Source organism: Scyliorhinus canicula, chromosome 2 (genome assembly GCF_902713615.1).
Source record: "Scyliorhinus canicula chromosome 2, sScyCan1.1, whole genome shotgun sequence".
NCBI lineage: Eukaryota > Metazoa > Chordata > Chondrichthyes > Carcharhiniformes > Scyliorhinidae > Scyliorhinus > Scyliorhinus canicula.
The window spans coordinates 263,297,741-263,315,341 of record NC_052147.1 but is presented as its reverse complement, the minus strand read 5'-3'; the positions used below and the strand labels follow the sequence as shown (position 1 = coordinate 263,315,341).

Here is a 17,601-nt window from a genome sequence, read left to right as displayed (position 1 = left end):
GGTTGCATTTCTTCAGAATTATTGTCAGAGATGCTTAAAAGCAATAAATATTTAAATATACACCACAATTGTTTAGCGTCAGTATAAAAGCAAAACCATTTAAACTTACTCTAAACATACAATGTAGATGAACTCCAGTGCTGACTCTGTGTATTTTATTGTTTTAGAGCAAACCAGTTGCATTTGCTGTAAGAACAAATGTCACCTATTGTGGAGCTCTGGATGAAGATGTACCAGTCCCAGGAACTGCCATGTCTTTTGATGCCAAAGACTTTCTACATATTAAAGAAGTAAGTCAACGAGCTTCACTAAGAGGGAATTAAAACTCTTTGGCACTCGTTTGAAATGTGGAAAGGCTGGAAGTTGTTCAGGAATGGAACCTACCTTGGAGTGGACTTTGCTGTTGCTTTATAAGTCGCTGATCATACCTACCACATTCATGTACAGATCATAAATATACACTACAGACAACAAGGGACCCAACGGCAATCCCTGTGGAATACCATTGGACACAGATTTCCAGTCACAAAAATAACCTACGACCAACATCCTCTGCTTCCTGCCACTAAACCAAATTTGGATTCAATACCAAATTGCCCAGAATCCCATGGGCTCTTACCTTCTGGACCAACCTCCCATGCGAGACCTTGTCAAATTCTTACAGACGTCCATGTAGACAATATCAACTGTGCCGCCCTCATCTATACACCTAGTGACCTCCTTGAAAAATTCAGGCAAATTCGTTAGACGAGGGCCGGGATTCTCCCCTACACGGCGGGGCGGGGGTCCCGGCAGGACGGAGTGGCGTGAACCATTCCAGCGTCGGGCATCTCCAAAGGTGCGGAATTCTCCGCACCTTTAGGGGCCAAGCCCTCACATTGAGGGGTGAGGCCCGCGCCGGAGTGGCTCCCGCTCCGCCGGCCGGCGCGAACGGCCTTTGGCGCCCCGCCAGCCGGGGCCAAAAGGCCCAGCCGGCCGGCGGAAGTCCGCGCATGCGCCAGTGCGTCAGCGGCTGCTGACGTCATACCGGCGCATGCGCAGGGGACGGGGTCTCTTCCGCTCCCGTCATGGTGAAGGCCATGGCGGGGCGGAGGAAAAAGAGTGCCCCCACGGCACAGGCCCGCCCGCCGATCAGTGAGCCCCGATCGTGGGCCAGGCCACCGTGGGGGCACCCCCCGGGGTCAGATCGCCCCGCGACCACCTCCCCCCCCCCTCCAGGACCCCGGAGCCTGCCCGCGCTGCCAATCCCGCCGGTCAGGTAGGTGTTTTGATTCCCACCGGTGGGAAAGGCCTGTCAGCGGCGGGACTTAGGCCCATCGCGGGCTGGAGATTGGGGGCCCGCCGACCCGCGCGGCGCATTTCCCGCCCCCGCCGAATCTCGGGGGGCGGAGAATTCGGGACACAGTAGGGGCGGGATTGACACCGGCCCCGGGTGATTCTCCGACCCACCAGGGGGGGGGTCTCCCTTTGACATCAATCACTTACATTGATTATTGTCACCACAAACTCCTATAATAATGACTTTAAACCCTCTCCCCATGTCAGTTCTAATTTCTTTGCCACCTCCTGCAGGTTGCTCAAGCTTGACACAGAAGCTGGAGCAGGAGGCAGCTGAGGACTCCTCAGAGGAAGTTGCACACTCTGAGGAAGCGTCATCACATGGTTCATACGCAGCCTCCATCAGTGCAGATAAACACCTTGATGGGGCCTCGAAGGGGATGGCTAAATTATGGTGTGGTTATTGCCTTCTTCAAGCTGGAGCTTTGTGTGCATTCCTCTTGTCCTGTGGAGCAGCAAGCAGCTGAGGACAAAGCAACTGATGCTGCTGCTTGTTGCTTTTGCTGCTGTTGGTGTTCCTGGTGTTCCATTTTTTTACCCCACTAGAGGTGCAAAGTAGCACTGCCTAAGCTGCTGCCTGATGGCAGGGTCAAAGTGAGACAAGTCCAAAATAGTCAGAATAACCTCAAGTTTAGAAATCATCTCCAAAGCAAGTGAAAGCACAGTCTCAGAACAAGTCCAGTGAGTGAATGTCTTTCACTGACGCAAGGCGGCAGCTATCCTGTTTCAGTATACAAATATACAAAGGGAGGAAGTTGTCGAGCAAGGGAACCGTGGTTTACTAAGGAAGTTGAAGCACTTGTCAAGAGGAAGAAGAAGGCTTATGTTAGGATGAGACATGAAGGCTCAGTTAGGGCACTTGAGAGTTACAAGTTAGCCAGGAAGGACCTAAAGGGAGAGTTAAGAAGAGCGAGGAGAGGACACGAAAAGTCGTTGGCGGATAGGATCAAGGAAAACCCTAAGGCTTTCTATAGGTATATCAGGAACAAAAGAATGACTAGAGTAAGATTAGGGCAATCAAGGATAGTAGTGGAAGGTTGTGTGTGGAATCAAAGGAGATAGGGGAAGCGTTAAATGGATATTTTTCATCAGTGTTTACACTGGAGAAAGACAATGTTGTCGAGGAGAATACTCAGGTTCAGTCGACCAGGCTAGATGGAATTGGGGTTCAAAAGGAGGAGGTGTTATCAATTTTGGAAAATGTCAAAATAGATAAGTCCCCTGGGCCAGATGGGATTTATCCTAGGATTCTCTGGGAAGCCAGGGAGGAGATTGCAGAGCCTTTGTCCTTGATCTTTATGTCGTCTTTGTCGACAGGAATAGTGCCGGAAGACTGGAGGATAGCAAATGTTGTCCCCTTGTTCAAGAAGGGGAGTAGAGACAACCCTGGTAATTATAGACCTGTGAGCCTTACTTCGGTTGTGGGTAAAATGTTGGAAAAGGTTATAAGAGATAGGGTTTATAATCATCTTGAAAAGAACAAGTTGATTAGCGATAGTCAACACAGTTTTGTGAAGGGTAGGTCATGCCTCACAAACCTTATTGAGTTTTTTGAGAAGGTGACCAAACAGGTGGATGAGGGTAAAGCGGTTGATGTGGTGTATATGGATTTCAGTAAGGCGTTTGATAAGGTTCCCCACGGTAGGCTATTGCAGAAAATAAGGAAGTATGGGATTGAAGGTGATTTAGCGGTTTGGATCAGTAATTGGCTAGCTGAAAGAAGAGAGAGGGTGGTGGTTGATGGCAAATGTTCATCCTGGAGTTCAGTTACTAGTGGTGTACCGCAGGGATCTGTTTTGGGGCCACTGCTGTTTGTCATTTTTATAAATGACCTGGAAGAGGGTGTAGAAGGATGGGTTAGTAAATTTGCAGATGACACGAAGGTCGGTGGAGTTGTGGATAGTGCTGAAGGATGTTATAGGATATAGAGGGACATAGATAAGCTGCAGAGCTGGGCTGAGAGGTGGCAGATGGAGTTTAATGCGGAAAAGTGTGAGGTGGTTCACTTTGGAAGGAGTAACAGGAATGCAGAGCACTGGGCTAATGGCAAGATTCTTGGTAGCGTAGATGAACAGAGAGATCTCGGCATCCAGGTACATAAATCCCTGAAAGTTGCCACCCAGGTTAATAGGGCTGTTAAGAAGGCATATGGTGTGCTAGCCTTTATCAGCAGGGGGATTGAGTTTCGGAGCCACAAGGTCATGCTGCAGCTGTATATAACTCTGGTGCGGCTGCACCTGGAGTACTGCGTGCAGTTCTGGTCACCACATTATAGGAAGGATGTGGAAGCTTTGGAAAAGGTTCAGAGGAGATTGACTAGGATGTTGCCTGGTAAGGAGGGAAGGTCTTACGAGGAAAGGCTCAGGGACTTGAAGTTGTTTTTGTTAGAGAGGAGAAGGCTGAGAGGTGACTTAATAGAGACATATAAGATAGTCAGAGGGTTAGATAGGGTGGACAGTGAAAGTCTTTTTCCTCGGATGGTGATGACCAACACGAGGGGACATAGCTTTAAATTGAGGGGTGGTAGATATAGGACAGATGTCAGAGGCAGTTTCTTTACTCAGAGAGTAGTAGGGGTGTGGAACGCCCTGCATGCAACAGTAGTAGACTCGCCAACTTTAAGGGCATTTAAGTGGTCACTGGATAGACGTATGGATGAAAATGGAATAGTGTAGGTCAGATTGGGGTCAGATGGTTTCACAGGTCGGCGCAACATCGAGGGCCGAAGGGCCCGTACTGCGCTGTAATGTTCTATGTTCTAAATACTTCCCAGCCTGCCAGTTTCACAATCCTGTCAGTCCCCACTGTATTCTCACCTTATTGACCAGGCGAGTTTCAGACAAGTCAGGAAACCTTTTCGCTGGCCTTTGAAGCCAGAATGCAGAGTTAAATCAGTTTTCAATTTATTTTTTTACATATTTAATTCATAAACCTGCCTTGCCATCCCCATCAGGGTTTCCTACAAACCTTCGAAATGCACCGACCGGTTAAATGTGGAAGTGATCGAGGACATTTCGAGTTTCCGACTTGCCTGCATGTTTTCAGTTTTTTACCCTCACAAACGCACCAGTACCTGCCCCTGCCTTGTTGGTTAAAATTCAGCCTGACGTAGATTCTGTCATCACTACGTATCTAAACAGCATTATTGCCAGCAGAAGCTGCTTCAATTATCATTGATTTGAGAAAATGCCAGTCATTATTATGCTAGTTGAAGGTTAGGATCAGTAACTGAACCATTAAAATCGATGGGCTTGTACCGCTGTTAGCGCTGAAACGCTATCTGGATGAATTTCCTTTAGAGTGACGTGAAGCCAACGTTCTCAGTCCGAAACAGAAAAGCACAACATCATGATGCTGAGGAGGAAGGGAAACAGTGACACCCTTTTTCCACCTTGTTGTACCAGATAGGTGAAGAAATAATGGACCAAAACTTTGTGGGAGTGAAGAGATTGAACATTTTAAGCCTTGCGAATAAATAACATAATCAGGTTCAGTGACACCTTGAGTGCAAATTTACTGCATGGAGTTTGAACATTTTTCTTTATTATCAGTATTTCTATAGTTTCAATGCTTCCTAAGTTAAATGCCATCCAGTGAGTTTAAATCAACTTCCAATTTAAATTATGTGACCGAGGGTGGAATAATCATGGCGACAGTATTCTCGCTCGACAAGTCCCTCGTTACCTCTGTCGGGGAAAACCTGATGGAATTGGTGAGCACTTAAGTGGCCAGCGTTGGTCCTTTTATGGTATTCACCAACCCATTGGGGGGGGTGGTGGAATTTGAGGGGAGGGGGCGGGGGGAGGTCACGTCCACCCCCTCATCTGCTGGCCAATCAGTTGCCAGCAGCTCTCTGCTGCCCACAGCACTATCTTCCTGCTGGCTGCCACTGTTAAAGGACACGTGGAGAAGCCTAGGATTACCAAGGGACCTTACAGGTGAGTAAGGGCAGGATGTGGTGGCTCAGGGATGGGGTCTCCGGCTGGAGCATGAGTGAGCTCAGAACAAAGATAATGGGGTGGTTAGCTTCAGGACAGCCCCAGCCGTCTTCCCATCACTGGTACCTTGATCAGGCATTGAGTGCCTTTGAGCAAGCGCCCCTTTGATGTTGTACGGTTTACATGATGAGCCCCCCACTCACTACGTGTATTCAGCCGTGGCCACAGGATGAGGCTCTCAATTTGATTTGATCTGATTTATTTATTGTCACATGTACCGAGGTGCAGTGAAAAGCATTGTTCTGCGCATAGTCCAGGCAGATTGCTGCATACGTAAACACATAGAACATATTAGAATTCACAATGTAAATACATAAACATAAGACATCGGGTGCAGCATACGGAATATAGTTCTACAACTGTGGGGAAGATGTGTGATGCGATCAGTTCAGTGCTTAAGACGGCCATTCAGGCGTCTGGTAACAGCGGGGAAGAAGCTGCTTTTGAATCTATTGATGCATGTTCTCAAAGTTTTGTATCTCCTGCCCGATGGACGGGGTTGGAAGAGAGAATAAGCCGGGTGGGAGGGGTCTTTAATTACGCTGCCCGCTTTCCCAAGGCAGCAGGAGGTGTAGATAGGTGTAGAGACCTCGGGAAAGCACCATTTAATTCAGGGGGTGGTTTAGCTCACTCGGCTAAATCGCTGGCTTTTAAAGCAGACCAAGCAGGCCAGCAGCATGGTTCAATTCCCGTACCAGCCTCCCCGGACAGGTGCCGGAAGGTGGCGACTAGGGGCTTTTCACAGTAACTTCATTGAAGCCTACTCGTGACAATGAGTGATTTTCATTTCATTTTCATTTCAGATAGAGTCAATGGATAGGCGGTGGGCTTAATTCGGCATTAATATCCCACTTACGGGCCGCAACTCGCTTCTTGGCAGGAATGATGTTTACCAGTGTTCCCGCCCTGGTTTATTCGAATGGAGATGGGAAGGCAGCCAAGTCGCAACGCACTCTCCCACTTGATCAAATGCAGCCGCTCCCCAACCACCTCTCAACTCCCCTCTGGAGGAGCACTAAACCCCCAACACCACAATAATCTCTTCCCGAGCCCTCATATTTGTGGCAGAAAGTGAGAGTTGTATTGTGCGACTTGAAGAGCGGCACTGTCTCAGTCTTTGCACTCTCTATTTTATCAGTTAAGAGATGTATACAACTTACAAAAAGACAGGTTTTATTGCTGCTCCCCAAATAAAACATTTATGGATATGCACAAGGTGAGGGTGTTTCAAGAATAATCAGATGTTCTGAACAAGAGTTGTGTTTATTTTATTCAGGGAGGGGCTGGGAAGCAAGCTCCTGTTCTGTAAAGCTGGAGTGGGAATAACCTTTTTATTCCTATTGTGTTACATCAGCTCATTTCCTCCCTGGCATCTCTACGTAATTGGGATGTGTTGCTATGAAAAGCATAATTGGAGAAATGTATTCAAATATATTTAGTAATATTTATTTCATGGGAAAATAGATTAAAGCAAGGTGACCCATGATAATTGCATAAGTGTGTTCCTTTTAAGATGCGAAAATGGCTTATATTTCATCTTGTCAGAGTTGCATTTTAATTTGCCACTAATCAGTGCAAAGTAATGGAAGAGCAGGCTGACGCATTCCAGTTTAGTATCAGGAGCCCACGTCACAAACCTATGACATGCTTTAACTGTGAAATAATATTGTGGGTGCGATGTAATGGCTGCATTGTGCTTGAGCGAGGGCGTGACGAGACCTTTAGAGGCTAAAATTGGGAACCGCGCCCGGTGCCAATCGGTTTGCAATCTAACAGGCCGTATCCCTCGGTGACATTAGGATCCATCTGTGGCATGGCAAGAAACCAATAATCACCACTTAAGGCCAATCTCCATATAATTAATGGGAGTGACCCCCTGCCCCCACCTTCTAACAGCCTCCAGTGAACTAATAATAATAATATTACAAATAATCTTTATTGTCACAAGTAGGCTTACATTGACACTGCAATGAAGTTACTGTGAAAATCCCCTAGTCGCCCCATTCTGGCGCCTGTTCGGGTACACAGAGGGAGAATTCAGAATGTCCAATTCACCTAACAAGCACGGCATGGGCCTTATTGTATTGTTCTCCGCATCAGTCCCTGGGCTCCATAATGGGGTCATTATCCAGGTCCTCAGCGGGTACCCCTTATCACCCAGGAGCCAACCGGCCATCCTGGGGTGGTCGTTGAAGAGGTTGGGAATGTCTCACTGCCCCAGGACGTAGCTGTCATGTACATTCCCTGGGAAGCGTACACACATGATCATGATCTTCGGATGGTGGTCACACACAAGCTGGATGTTCAGGGAGTGAAGCCCCTTCCTGTTGATGTAGGGCACTCCCAGATTGCGTGCACTGGGTGTTCGGGACTTGTGGGAGGAAACCGGAGCACCCGGAGGAAACCCACGCAGACACGGGGAGAACGTGTATTCTCCCCACAGACAGTGACCTCGAGAATCGAACCTGGGACCCTGGTGCTGTGAAGCAACAGTGCTAACCACTGTGCTACCATGCACCACCACCCCAGCAAGAGGTCACGTGGGTGCCGATTAGTACACCTTTTTAAAAACGTGAAACTGGTGGAATAGCTGCTGCAGGGATGCGAGGAAGTGAGAAGCCATTTTCACTCCCAGACAATGGGCCCAGGGGCACTGCGGTTGCTGCCCGGGTGCTTGGAGTCCTGTGGAGGGCAGCCTCGGTCGGGGTGGGATGCCATCGGTTGGGGGAGAGGGGGGCCATCGCCTCTAGGCTGGGGGCTGGGTATCTCAGAGCCCGCGGGTCCACCATGCTACCCCCTGGGACTTGTGTAGCCATTACGGGGCGTCCCCAGCTCCTGCCTGTCTTTCCCACTGCCACCCATACTTCCCACAGACTGTGGTGGCCCTGGCCATGCGGCTGAAGGCTATTACTAATAGGGACCTAGCAATCAGTGTTAAGTGAGCACTTCATACCCAAGTAGACTCCCGTGGATAGGCGGGCCATGTAGCGTGTGGAGTTTATTACCCAGCATCCTAATCGGACGGTGATACCTGGTCACTGTGCCTGAGCACTGCAGGAAGCAACACCAGCCAACATTCGGACACCCAGGGACTGGGCCCCAGCACTGGGGATATCTCCGTGCCTAGAGGGTGGGTGTGTGCACTGGCGAGAGGACCAGTGCCCGGTCTAGGTAACATTTATGTGTGGGAGTCTGGGGTCCGGTGACCAGGGGCCCCCACTGCAGCCAGGGGTGTGTGGGCAGGGCTTGTTGGATGGCAGATGATGTAGGGAATGGGGGGGTCCCAGGGTGGAAGACACCACTGATCCCAGTCTCACACCCTCTCCAATTCCGTGCAGATGGATGATATCTTGGACTTGGCACCATGTGGAGGAGAGGCTATCCGTTCCCGGTGACCTTCAAGGTCACTGCAGCCCCGAACATTTAGGTCTCAGGGTCATTCCAGGGCTCGAGCGGAGACTTGTGTGGCATCTCACAAGCTACGACCCACAATGCATCTGTACGTTCACGGATGCCCTGTTTGCACGCACACTAACTATATAAACTTTGACCTGGTGTCACAGGTCCAGATGGCACAGATGTTGCCTTGCGTGCACTGGGTCATCTGGGAGTGCCCTACATCAACAGGAAGGGGTTCCATTCGCTGAACATCCAGCTTGTGTGTGACCACCATCCTAAGATCATGATCACATGTGTGTACGCTTCCCAGGGAATGTACATGACAGCTACGTCCTGGGGCAGTGAGACATTCCCAACCTCTTCAACGACCACCCCAGGATGGCCGGTTGGCTCCTGGGTGATAAGGGGTACCCGCTGAGGACCTGGATAATGACCCCATTATGGAGCCCCGGGACTGATGCGGAGAACGATACAATAAGGCCCATGCAGCCACCCGGACTGTCATTGAACAGTGCAGCCGACTCCTCAAAATGTGATTCCAATGCCTGGACCGCTTTGGTGGCGATGGAGACAACCCCGAGGAGGAACGGCAGGAGCAGCTGGAGAATGGTGGGCAGGTGACAGCGGTGAGGGTCTGGCAAGCCCGGAGGGCCAGGGAGGCCCTCATCTTCGCTCTCTTCACACAGGATGTGGCATCTTCCACCATCGCTTCCCCTGCCCCCTCCGCCCCCCGCCCCCCACCCCCCCACCTTGTCCCACCCTCCCAGGGTCTGTATGACATCTCTCCAAGATGATGGGACTGTGTCAGCACTATCAGCAGGCCTCTGTCGAAGGCAGGGGGTGATCATAATCTGCTGAGCGCTGGTGCTCCTCAATCTATGCCATAGTCTGACTCCTGCCTGAGTGCTTGCTCACACCCATCATCTACGTCGTGTTCCTGGGGTAGTATGGGGGCGGGGGTGCATGCCCGGTGAAGTGGGGCGGAAAATTGGTAGGTCAGCCCGCATTGCGGAAGAAAGTGCCAGAGGCATAATATTTCATGGGTGCAACGTCATTTAATGCGTTCATCTATGTCCCACAACTGCCCCAGCCCTTGATGGCGTTGCCCGATTCTCCGCCCCCTTACTCTCCTTTCCCCTCAGTGCCCTCTCACTGATCCTCGACCTGCTTAGCCTTCCGTGCTCTGCCACTGCATCAAGGTGTGTCCCCAGGATGCACATCAGAGGTGGAGTTAGCTTTTGGGCGGAGGCAGTGCCAGGGGCCGCCGCCAGCCCTTCTGTCCGGCACGGTGGAGGTTGTTAATCTTCTTGTGGCACTGTGTGCCGGTCGTCCTTGGTGCTGCTCCCCGAGCTGACAGATGCTGCGACTTCCTGGTGGCACTGGCTGCCCTTGTGACTGACCCTCGGGGGAACAGGGCATCCTGCCTGGTCTTGATGCATTCAGCAATTTGGCCAGGCTGGCATCCCCGACTCGTGGGGCTGGTCTCCTTGCATGGCAGCGAGCTGTGTGGGGTTTGCTCTACAGGATAGGTTTGAGTGCTACTCCCAGGAAGCTGCTGGGTGCGTGAAGCCCGTGGGGCCTCTTTAAGTCGACCAGTTACCGTTTGACAACGTTGATGGCCTTGTTGGGTCAAGTGTTCCGAAGCTCGTGGCAATCCTGCTCACTATCACACTTAGAAACGTTTCCAATAAATCGCCCCGTGTGCGTATTGCTTCTTTTTTGCTCTTGCGTTGTGTTTTGGAACATATTTGGTAACCGTGAACAGTAGATCGCAGGAGAATTAATGCAATTGAAACGATAATAACAATTCAATTTAACTTCAACACCTTTAATGTTGTGTCACATTTTGATGTTGTCATTTCCATCTGTTTTGACAGAAGTACAACAATGACTGGTGGATAGGGCGACTGGTGAAGGAGGGCTGTGAAATTGGATTCATCCCGAGCCCCCTCAAACTCGAGAACATCCGAATACAACGAGAGCAGAAATCTCGACAGGGACGATTTTACAGTGGGTAAGGATCTAAACGTTGGGTCAAGATTAGCAGGCAGAGGGCTGATTTAGAAACAAATTGGGGGAAGGAGTGGGGAAAGGGGGGCAGTTTCTACTGTGTTCTATTTGTCATGAAGTCATAAAAACATCATGCTACAAAGAGTACATAGCTTTGCTGTGAAGGATCTAACTTGCACTATTATGTTGGGTACCTGTGGAGGGGGCATACTGAAACTGCTGTCTTCTCCTGGAGACAATTCTGATCGAATGATGATCGCAAAGGAGCATTACAGAATTACAGGGTGGTGCGGGTGTCATCTGGAGTTGGGGCTGCTACTCCCCGAAAGAGTTCAGAGGCAGTCAAAGGAGTTGCTGCATGCCGAGACGGGCTGTTTATAAAGCTCACCTTGGTGTTGTGGGACCCTTGTAATAATGATAGCAAAACAAAGACCAGCCCTCCACTCTCACCTCCTCAACCCCCACACACCCAATGCCCCATCCATGTCAACACGTGCCACTTCATGACCATCCTCCCCCTCATACCCTTCATGTCAGGTTATGTCCCTCCAAACAACCCCCATGGCATCTTTGACAAAAGCTAATCTGTTCTTCCTTGGATCATTCCCTATCTGGTGCGGTGGAACGGAGAAAACCGGCCAATATATCTCAAAAGCTAATGGAAGAATTTCAACAAATCCTGGCAACAGATAGGGTATGACCCAAGGATGAAATCTGGTGCGGCACGCCGTTGGGATTCTCCGTTTCGCTGGCTGGTCAATGGGGTTTCCCATTGTGGGGCAGCCGCACTTCATCGGGAAACCCCCGGGCTGCCGGAAAAACGGAGAATCCCGAACGCGGAGAATTCAGCCCATTGTTTACAGACAGACTGATCAAACAGATCAATCATGGTCTTATTGGATAGCGGAGCATGCTCGAGAGGCTGAATGACCTACTTCCACTCCCATTTCGTATATCCGTATGATCATGTGTACTAACAAAGGGAATAACAACCCCACCAGAAGTTCAGACGGTATTGGAAATTTAGCAGGTAAAAGTTTAAGCATTTTTCTAAAAGTTACATGACCATTGGATTGAGGCGACTGTCAGATGAGCACTTTAATGTATCCAGATTTTTTTTTCTCTCATTTCATTTAGATGGATAGCCTTGGCTCTTTTGTGGTGTTACTTACAGGCCGATGAGGGTGTTCCACACAACTGTGGCATCCTGACATTGCACTGAATGAGATTCTGATTTTCGTTTTGCCTTTGTGATTGTCGAAGTCAAGGATATTAATGCTGCAAAATTGAGCATTTGTCCAATTTTGGTACCTGTTGTTTGTGTTTCCAGATCAAGTACAGCATGTGCCAGTTGTTGAGGATGTTTCTCTCTATTCTGTCCCAGCCGTGTGCCGTGACTCCATCCTATGACTGAGTTAAAAATCCTGTGCATTGGGCAGCACGGTAGCACACTGGCTAGCACTGTGGCTTCACAATGCCAGGGTCCGATTCCCCGTTGGGTCACTGTCTGTGCAGAGTCTGCACGTTCTCCCTGTGCCTTTGTGGGTTTCCTCCGGGCGTTCCGGTTTCCTTCTACAGTCGAAAGACGTGCAGGTTAGGTGGATTGGCCATGCTAAATTGCCCTTAGTGTCCAAAAAGGTTAGGAGGGGTTATTGGGTTATGGGGATAGGGTGGAAGTGAGGGCTTAAGTGGGTCGGTGCAGACTCGATAGGCCGAATGGCCTCCTTCTGCACTGTATGTTCCATGTATCTATGTAACATTGTCTTTCTTCTAAGTGGTTGTTGCCTCAGTGGCTGTGTCGGGTGTCCTGAATCAGAAGACTGTGGATTCAAATTTCACCCTGGAAAGGTGAGTGCAAAATCCAGGCAGACACTCCAGTGTTGTACTGACTGAGTGCTGCACTGTCGGACATGCCATCTATTGGATGGGGCATTAAACCAGTGCCCTGTCTGCCCTCTTGGGTGGATGTAAGAGATCCAAGACTTTACTGAAATAAAAAAAAATCATGTGAAAAAAATCAAGACCAACAAGGACAATGCCCATGCCTAATTGTCCTTCAACTAAAGGGATCATCCTTTAAAACAGAGATGAGGAGGAATTTCTTCAGCCAGAGGGTGGTGAATCTGTTGATCTCTTTACCACAGAAGGCTGTGGAGGCCAAATCACTGAGTGTCTTTAAGACAGAGATAGATAGGTTGTTGATTAATAAGGGGATCAGGGGTTTTGGGGAGAAGGCAGGAGAATGGGGATGAGAAAAATATCAGCCATGATTGAATGGCGGAGCAGATTCGATGGGCTGAGTGGCCTAATTCTGCTTCCATGTCTTCTGGTCTTATGGTGTAACTAAGTGGCTTGCCAGGTATTTCAGAGGGCAGTTAAGAGTCAACCACATCGCTGTGGGTCTGGAGTCAAATGTAGGCCAGACCAGGTAAGGACGGCAGATTCCCTTCCCTAAAGGAGAATAATGGGTGGTATAATAATAATTTGATGGTAATGCCATGACACCTTATTTTATTTTCCAATTAATTGTATTCAAATTCCATCAGCTGCCACGACGGGATCTGAACCCATGGCCCAGGCCTTGGCCTCTAGTTTAATAGTCCATTGACATTACCAATATGGCAGCATATCCCCTAAATGGATCACAGCACATCTCTGCCCTTGGCATATGACACAGCATCAAATCACTATAATAACACAATACACACTTGGTTAATGTCATGTTCTGAATCACTTCTGAATGCCTGAGAGGAATTTTTCAGAATCTTCTGTCCCTTTTTGGTCATGAGTTTTTTCTCTATTTCTGTTCTTTCAGGAGAATTTCTGGCTACTTGTTGGGGGGTGGGGAGAGTGTGTGCTGCAATGGTGTATCGAGGGGGTGCGGTGGTTATGGGAAACATGTGGACTGTATATGTACCAATCATCATTACGTGGGACTTTTTATGCATGTCAGTTTTGTCAGCTCATAGTTCCTCGGCCCAGGCTAGCAAATATTCACTTTCAATAAATGGTAGTGAGAAATGGCAGATCGAATCCGGACAGGACATACTCAGTTAATGGTCGGGTGTTGCGGAGAGCTAGAGAACAAAGAGATAAAAGCAAATTAATGCGGATGCTGGAATCTGAAACGAAAGGGAAAATGCTGGAAAATCTCAGCAAGTCTGGCAACATCTGTAGGGAGAGAAAAGAGCTAATGTTTCAAGTCCGATGACTCTTTGTCAAAGCTCGACAAATAGAACAAAGAGATCCAGGAGTACAGGTTCATAGCTCCTTGCAAATGGAGTCACAGGTGGACAGGGTGGTGAAGAAGGCATTCACCATGCTTGGTTTCATTGGTCAGAACATTGAATACGGGAGTTGGAACATCTTGTTGAAGTTGTACAAGACAATAGGTTTTTTTTCTTTTCTATAAATTTAGAGTACCCAATTTTTTTTTTTCCAACTAAGGGGCAATTTAGCGTGACCAATCCACCTAACCTGTACATCGTTAGTTTGTAGGGGTGAAACCTACACATATATGGGGAGAATGTGCAAACTCCACACGGACAGTGACCCAGGGCTGAATTTGAACCCGGGTCCTCAGCGCCGCAGTCCCAGTGCTAACCATTGCGCCACATGCCATCCCGTACAAGACATTAGTAAGGCTTGGGATACTGTGCACAGTTCTGGTCACCCTGTTATAGAAAGAGTGCAGAAAAGATTTACTAGGATGCTGCCAGGACTTGATGGTCTGAGTTATAAGGAGAGGCTGGATAGGCTGGGAATTTTTGACCTGCAGATTATGAGGCTGAGGGGTGATCTTATAGAGGTCTATAAAATAATGAGGGGCATGTAACATCTTTTCCCAAAGGTATGGGAGTCTAAAACTAGAGGGCAGAAGTATAAGGTAAGAGGGAGAGATGCAAAAGGGTCCAGAGGGGCAATTTATTCACACAGATGGCGGTGAGTGTCTGGAACGAGCTTCCAGAGGCAGTAGTAGAGGCTGGTACAATTTTAAAAAGCATTTAGACAGTTATAGGGGAATGCTGGGTACAGAGGATTATGGGCCAAATGTGGGCAATTGGGACTAGCTTAGAGGTAAAATCTGGGCAGCAAGGACAAGTTGGGCCGAAGGGCCTGTTTTCATGCTGTAACCTCTATGACTCTATAAATGAACATGAAAAGGTCTTACAGCACCAGGTTAAAGTCCAACAGGTTTGTTTGGAGTCACTAGCTTTCGAAGCACTGCTCCTTTCTCAGGTGAATCACCTGCCGAAGGAGCTGCGCTCTGAAAGCTGGTGACTCCAAACAAACCTGTTGGACTTTAACCTGGTGGTGTAAGACTTCTTACTGTGCCCACCCCAGTCCAACGCCGGCATCTCCACATTATCTATAAATGAAGGTGCTCAGATGTCGATGATTTATTTGCATGAGTCAGAGGAACCACTTCTGAATCCACATCAAAATCTGCTATTTATATTACACTGTGTCAAATCATACATAGTGCGCAACAATTCATTCACACCATTTCAAACACAGGATGTGAATGATTGGGAGTTTACACATTTCTTTTGATGTGTATCACCTCCCTCCCCACTGATGGAAAGTTGCCTGCTTTTGGTGGCAGCTGCTCCTACCAATTTGCAACAGGGGTCAGGTTACACTTTCCCCATTTCTCCCAAATTAATTACATCCAGAGACACTTAGACGACAAGGAGCTTGCCAGAGGCTGCCTTACTTGTTAAGATCCCGACCAAGATCAACAAAACAAAATAACCAAATTTACTAAGCAACCCCAATGAAAACCCAATGGACAAGATTTAATCTTTTTACAACTTTTACTTAAACAATCAAACCAAAATTGACATGAATTAAATATGAATGAAGAGGAACATTGTGGTCATTAGAAATTGTATTTCACACATTATATAGGAGGCGGTGGTTTAGTGATATTGTCACTGGATTAGCAATCTAGAGACCAGGGTAGGGCCCTGGGGTCCTGGGTTCGAGACCGCACCATAGTAGGTGGTGAAATTTGAATTCAATAAAAATCAGGAATTAAAAGTCGAATGATGACCATGAAACCATTGCGATTGTCATAAAAACCCATCGGGTTCACTAATGTCCTTCAGAGAAGGGAATCTGCCTCCCTAACCTGGTGGGGCCTACATGTGACTCCAGATCCATGCACTCTTGACTGTTTCCCACTGAAATGGCTTAGCAAGCCACTCAGTTCAAAGGCAATTAGGGATGGGCAACAAATGCTGGCCCATCCAGTGGCAGCCACATCCAAGTAACGAATGATTTTTATTTTTTAAATAGCGGATACTACAATATTAGATCTCACAGCTTTATCGGGCAGCTCGCTCAGCCGATATGGCACCAAGTTCAGCCACAAAGTCATTAGAAACTTTACTTTTCTTCAGGCAGGATTGCCTGGGAGTCTGGGATCATGGCTTTGGATGAGCTGTCTGCGAGCAGTTCATCAGGACCTGGTTCCGCTGAAAATATTCCCACATCGCCACTGCTCCACAATTCCCCGCCTTTCCATCCCTGTACTATGGACCATCACAGCACCACCTTGACCAAAATCCCGAAACAAAATCAATCACAAAACAGCCATTCCATACAACATTGCATGATTGGTCTTCAAATGTTCTTGTGGAGTTAAAAATGACGCCCCGATCTGAGAGGTGCGGGACCTGCCCAAGAGATTCGGGCCCGCCCCTCACACTCGCAGCGCCGATCCCAGCGTGCCATGGAATGGCAAGGAAAATCTGATTTGGAAATAAAAATGTTCCAAGTACCAGGTTACCAAACAGAGAATCCAGGCCAGTATTCGATCCATGGAAGAGGCAGACAAATTGGTCAGAAAAACCAGCAGACCTGAGGATTGGGAGCAGTTTAAAATTCAGCAAATTCAGGGATTGATTAAGAAGGGGAAGATAGAGTATGAGAGTAAGCTGGTGGGGAACATAAAAAGCTGACATTTGTTATGGGCTAGGGTTTAGAGAACCCCAAAGTGTACCATGGAGTTCATAGAACATAGAACAGTACAGCACAGAACAGGCCCTTCGGCCCTCGATGTTGTGCCGAGCAATGATCACCCTACTCATGCCAACGCATCCACCCTATACCAGTAACCCAACAACCCCCACCCCCATTAACCTTATTTTTTTAGGACACTAAGGGCAATTTAGCATGGCCAATCCACCTAACCCGCACATCTTTGGACTGTGGGAGGAAACCGGAGCACCCGGAGGAAACCCACGCACACACGGGGAGGACGTGCAGACACCACACAGACAGTGACCCAGCCAGGAATCGAACCTGGGACCCTGGAGCTGTGAAGCATTTATGCTAACCACCATGCTACCGTGCTGCCCTTTCACCTGACCCACAACTTTTAATAGATTGTGGTATGGGGAGCACATGGCCCACTCTACAGGAGTGATATAGCAGAAATGGAAATGTATTTTTTAAAGCAAAACAATGTTTATTCAATGAACTCAAGTTAACCTTTTTAAAACATACAGTGAACATCTTAGCAACCATCAATTCAAATACAACCACCAAAGAATGCAACACTAAGTAATGCTTACGCTGTCCTTTTAACATCCAGATAACTTACAAAAGAAACACCTTTTAACAGAAGCACATCAGGTTAAAGTCACTACTGAAAACATTTATAATTCTGAATTCACCAAATGATCAAGAGATAGTATTTTCATGGCACCGAGATCAACAGTACAGCTGCTCTGTCTGGCTTCAGCTCTCACACTGAAAATGAAACGCAAACACACCCTGCAGTAAACAGCCTAAAATGAAAGTAAAAAGCTGACAGCCCAGCTCCACCCACTCTCTGACATCACTGCAG

General features: G+C 48.2%; 1 protein-coding gene across 6 annotated transcripts in view; it reads left to right on the top strand.

Annotated features, from left to right (window-relative positions):
• Positions 1-17,601, top strand: part of cacnb4a (calcium channel, voltage-dependent, beta 4a subunit) — a 403,331-nt gene that overhangs the window by 260,971 nt on the left and 124,759 nt on the right. For all 6 annotated transcript variants that reach the window (XM_038790022.1, XM_038790026.1, XM_038790023.1 and 3 more), the window contains 2 exons: positions 168-290; positions 10,613-10,749. In XM_038790022.1, the coding sequence (XP_038645950.1) occupies positions 168-290; positions 10,613-10,749 (260 nt within the window). The remainder of the gene's footprint in view (positions 1-167; positions 291-10,612; positions 10,750-17,601) is intronic.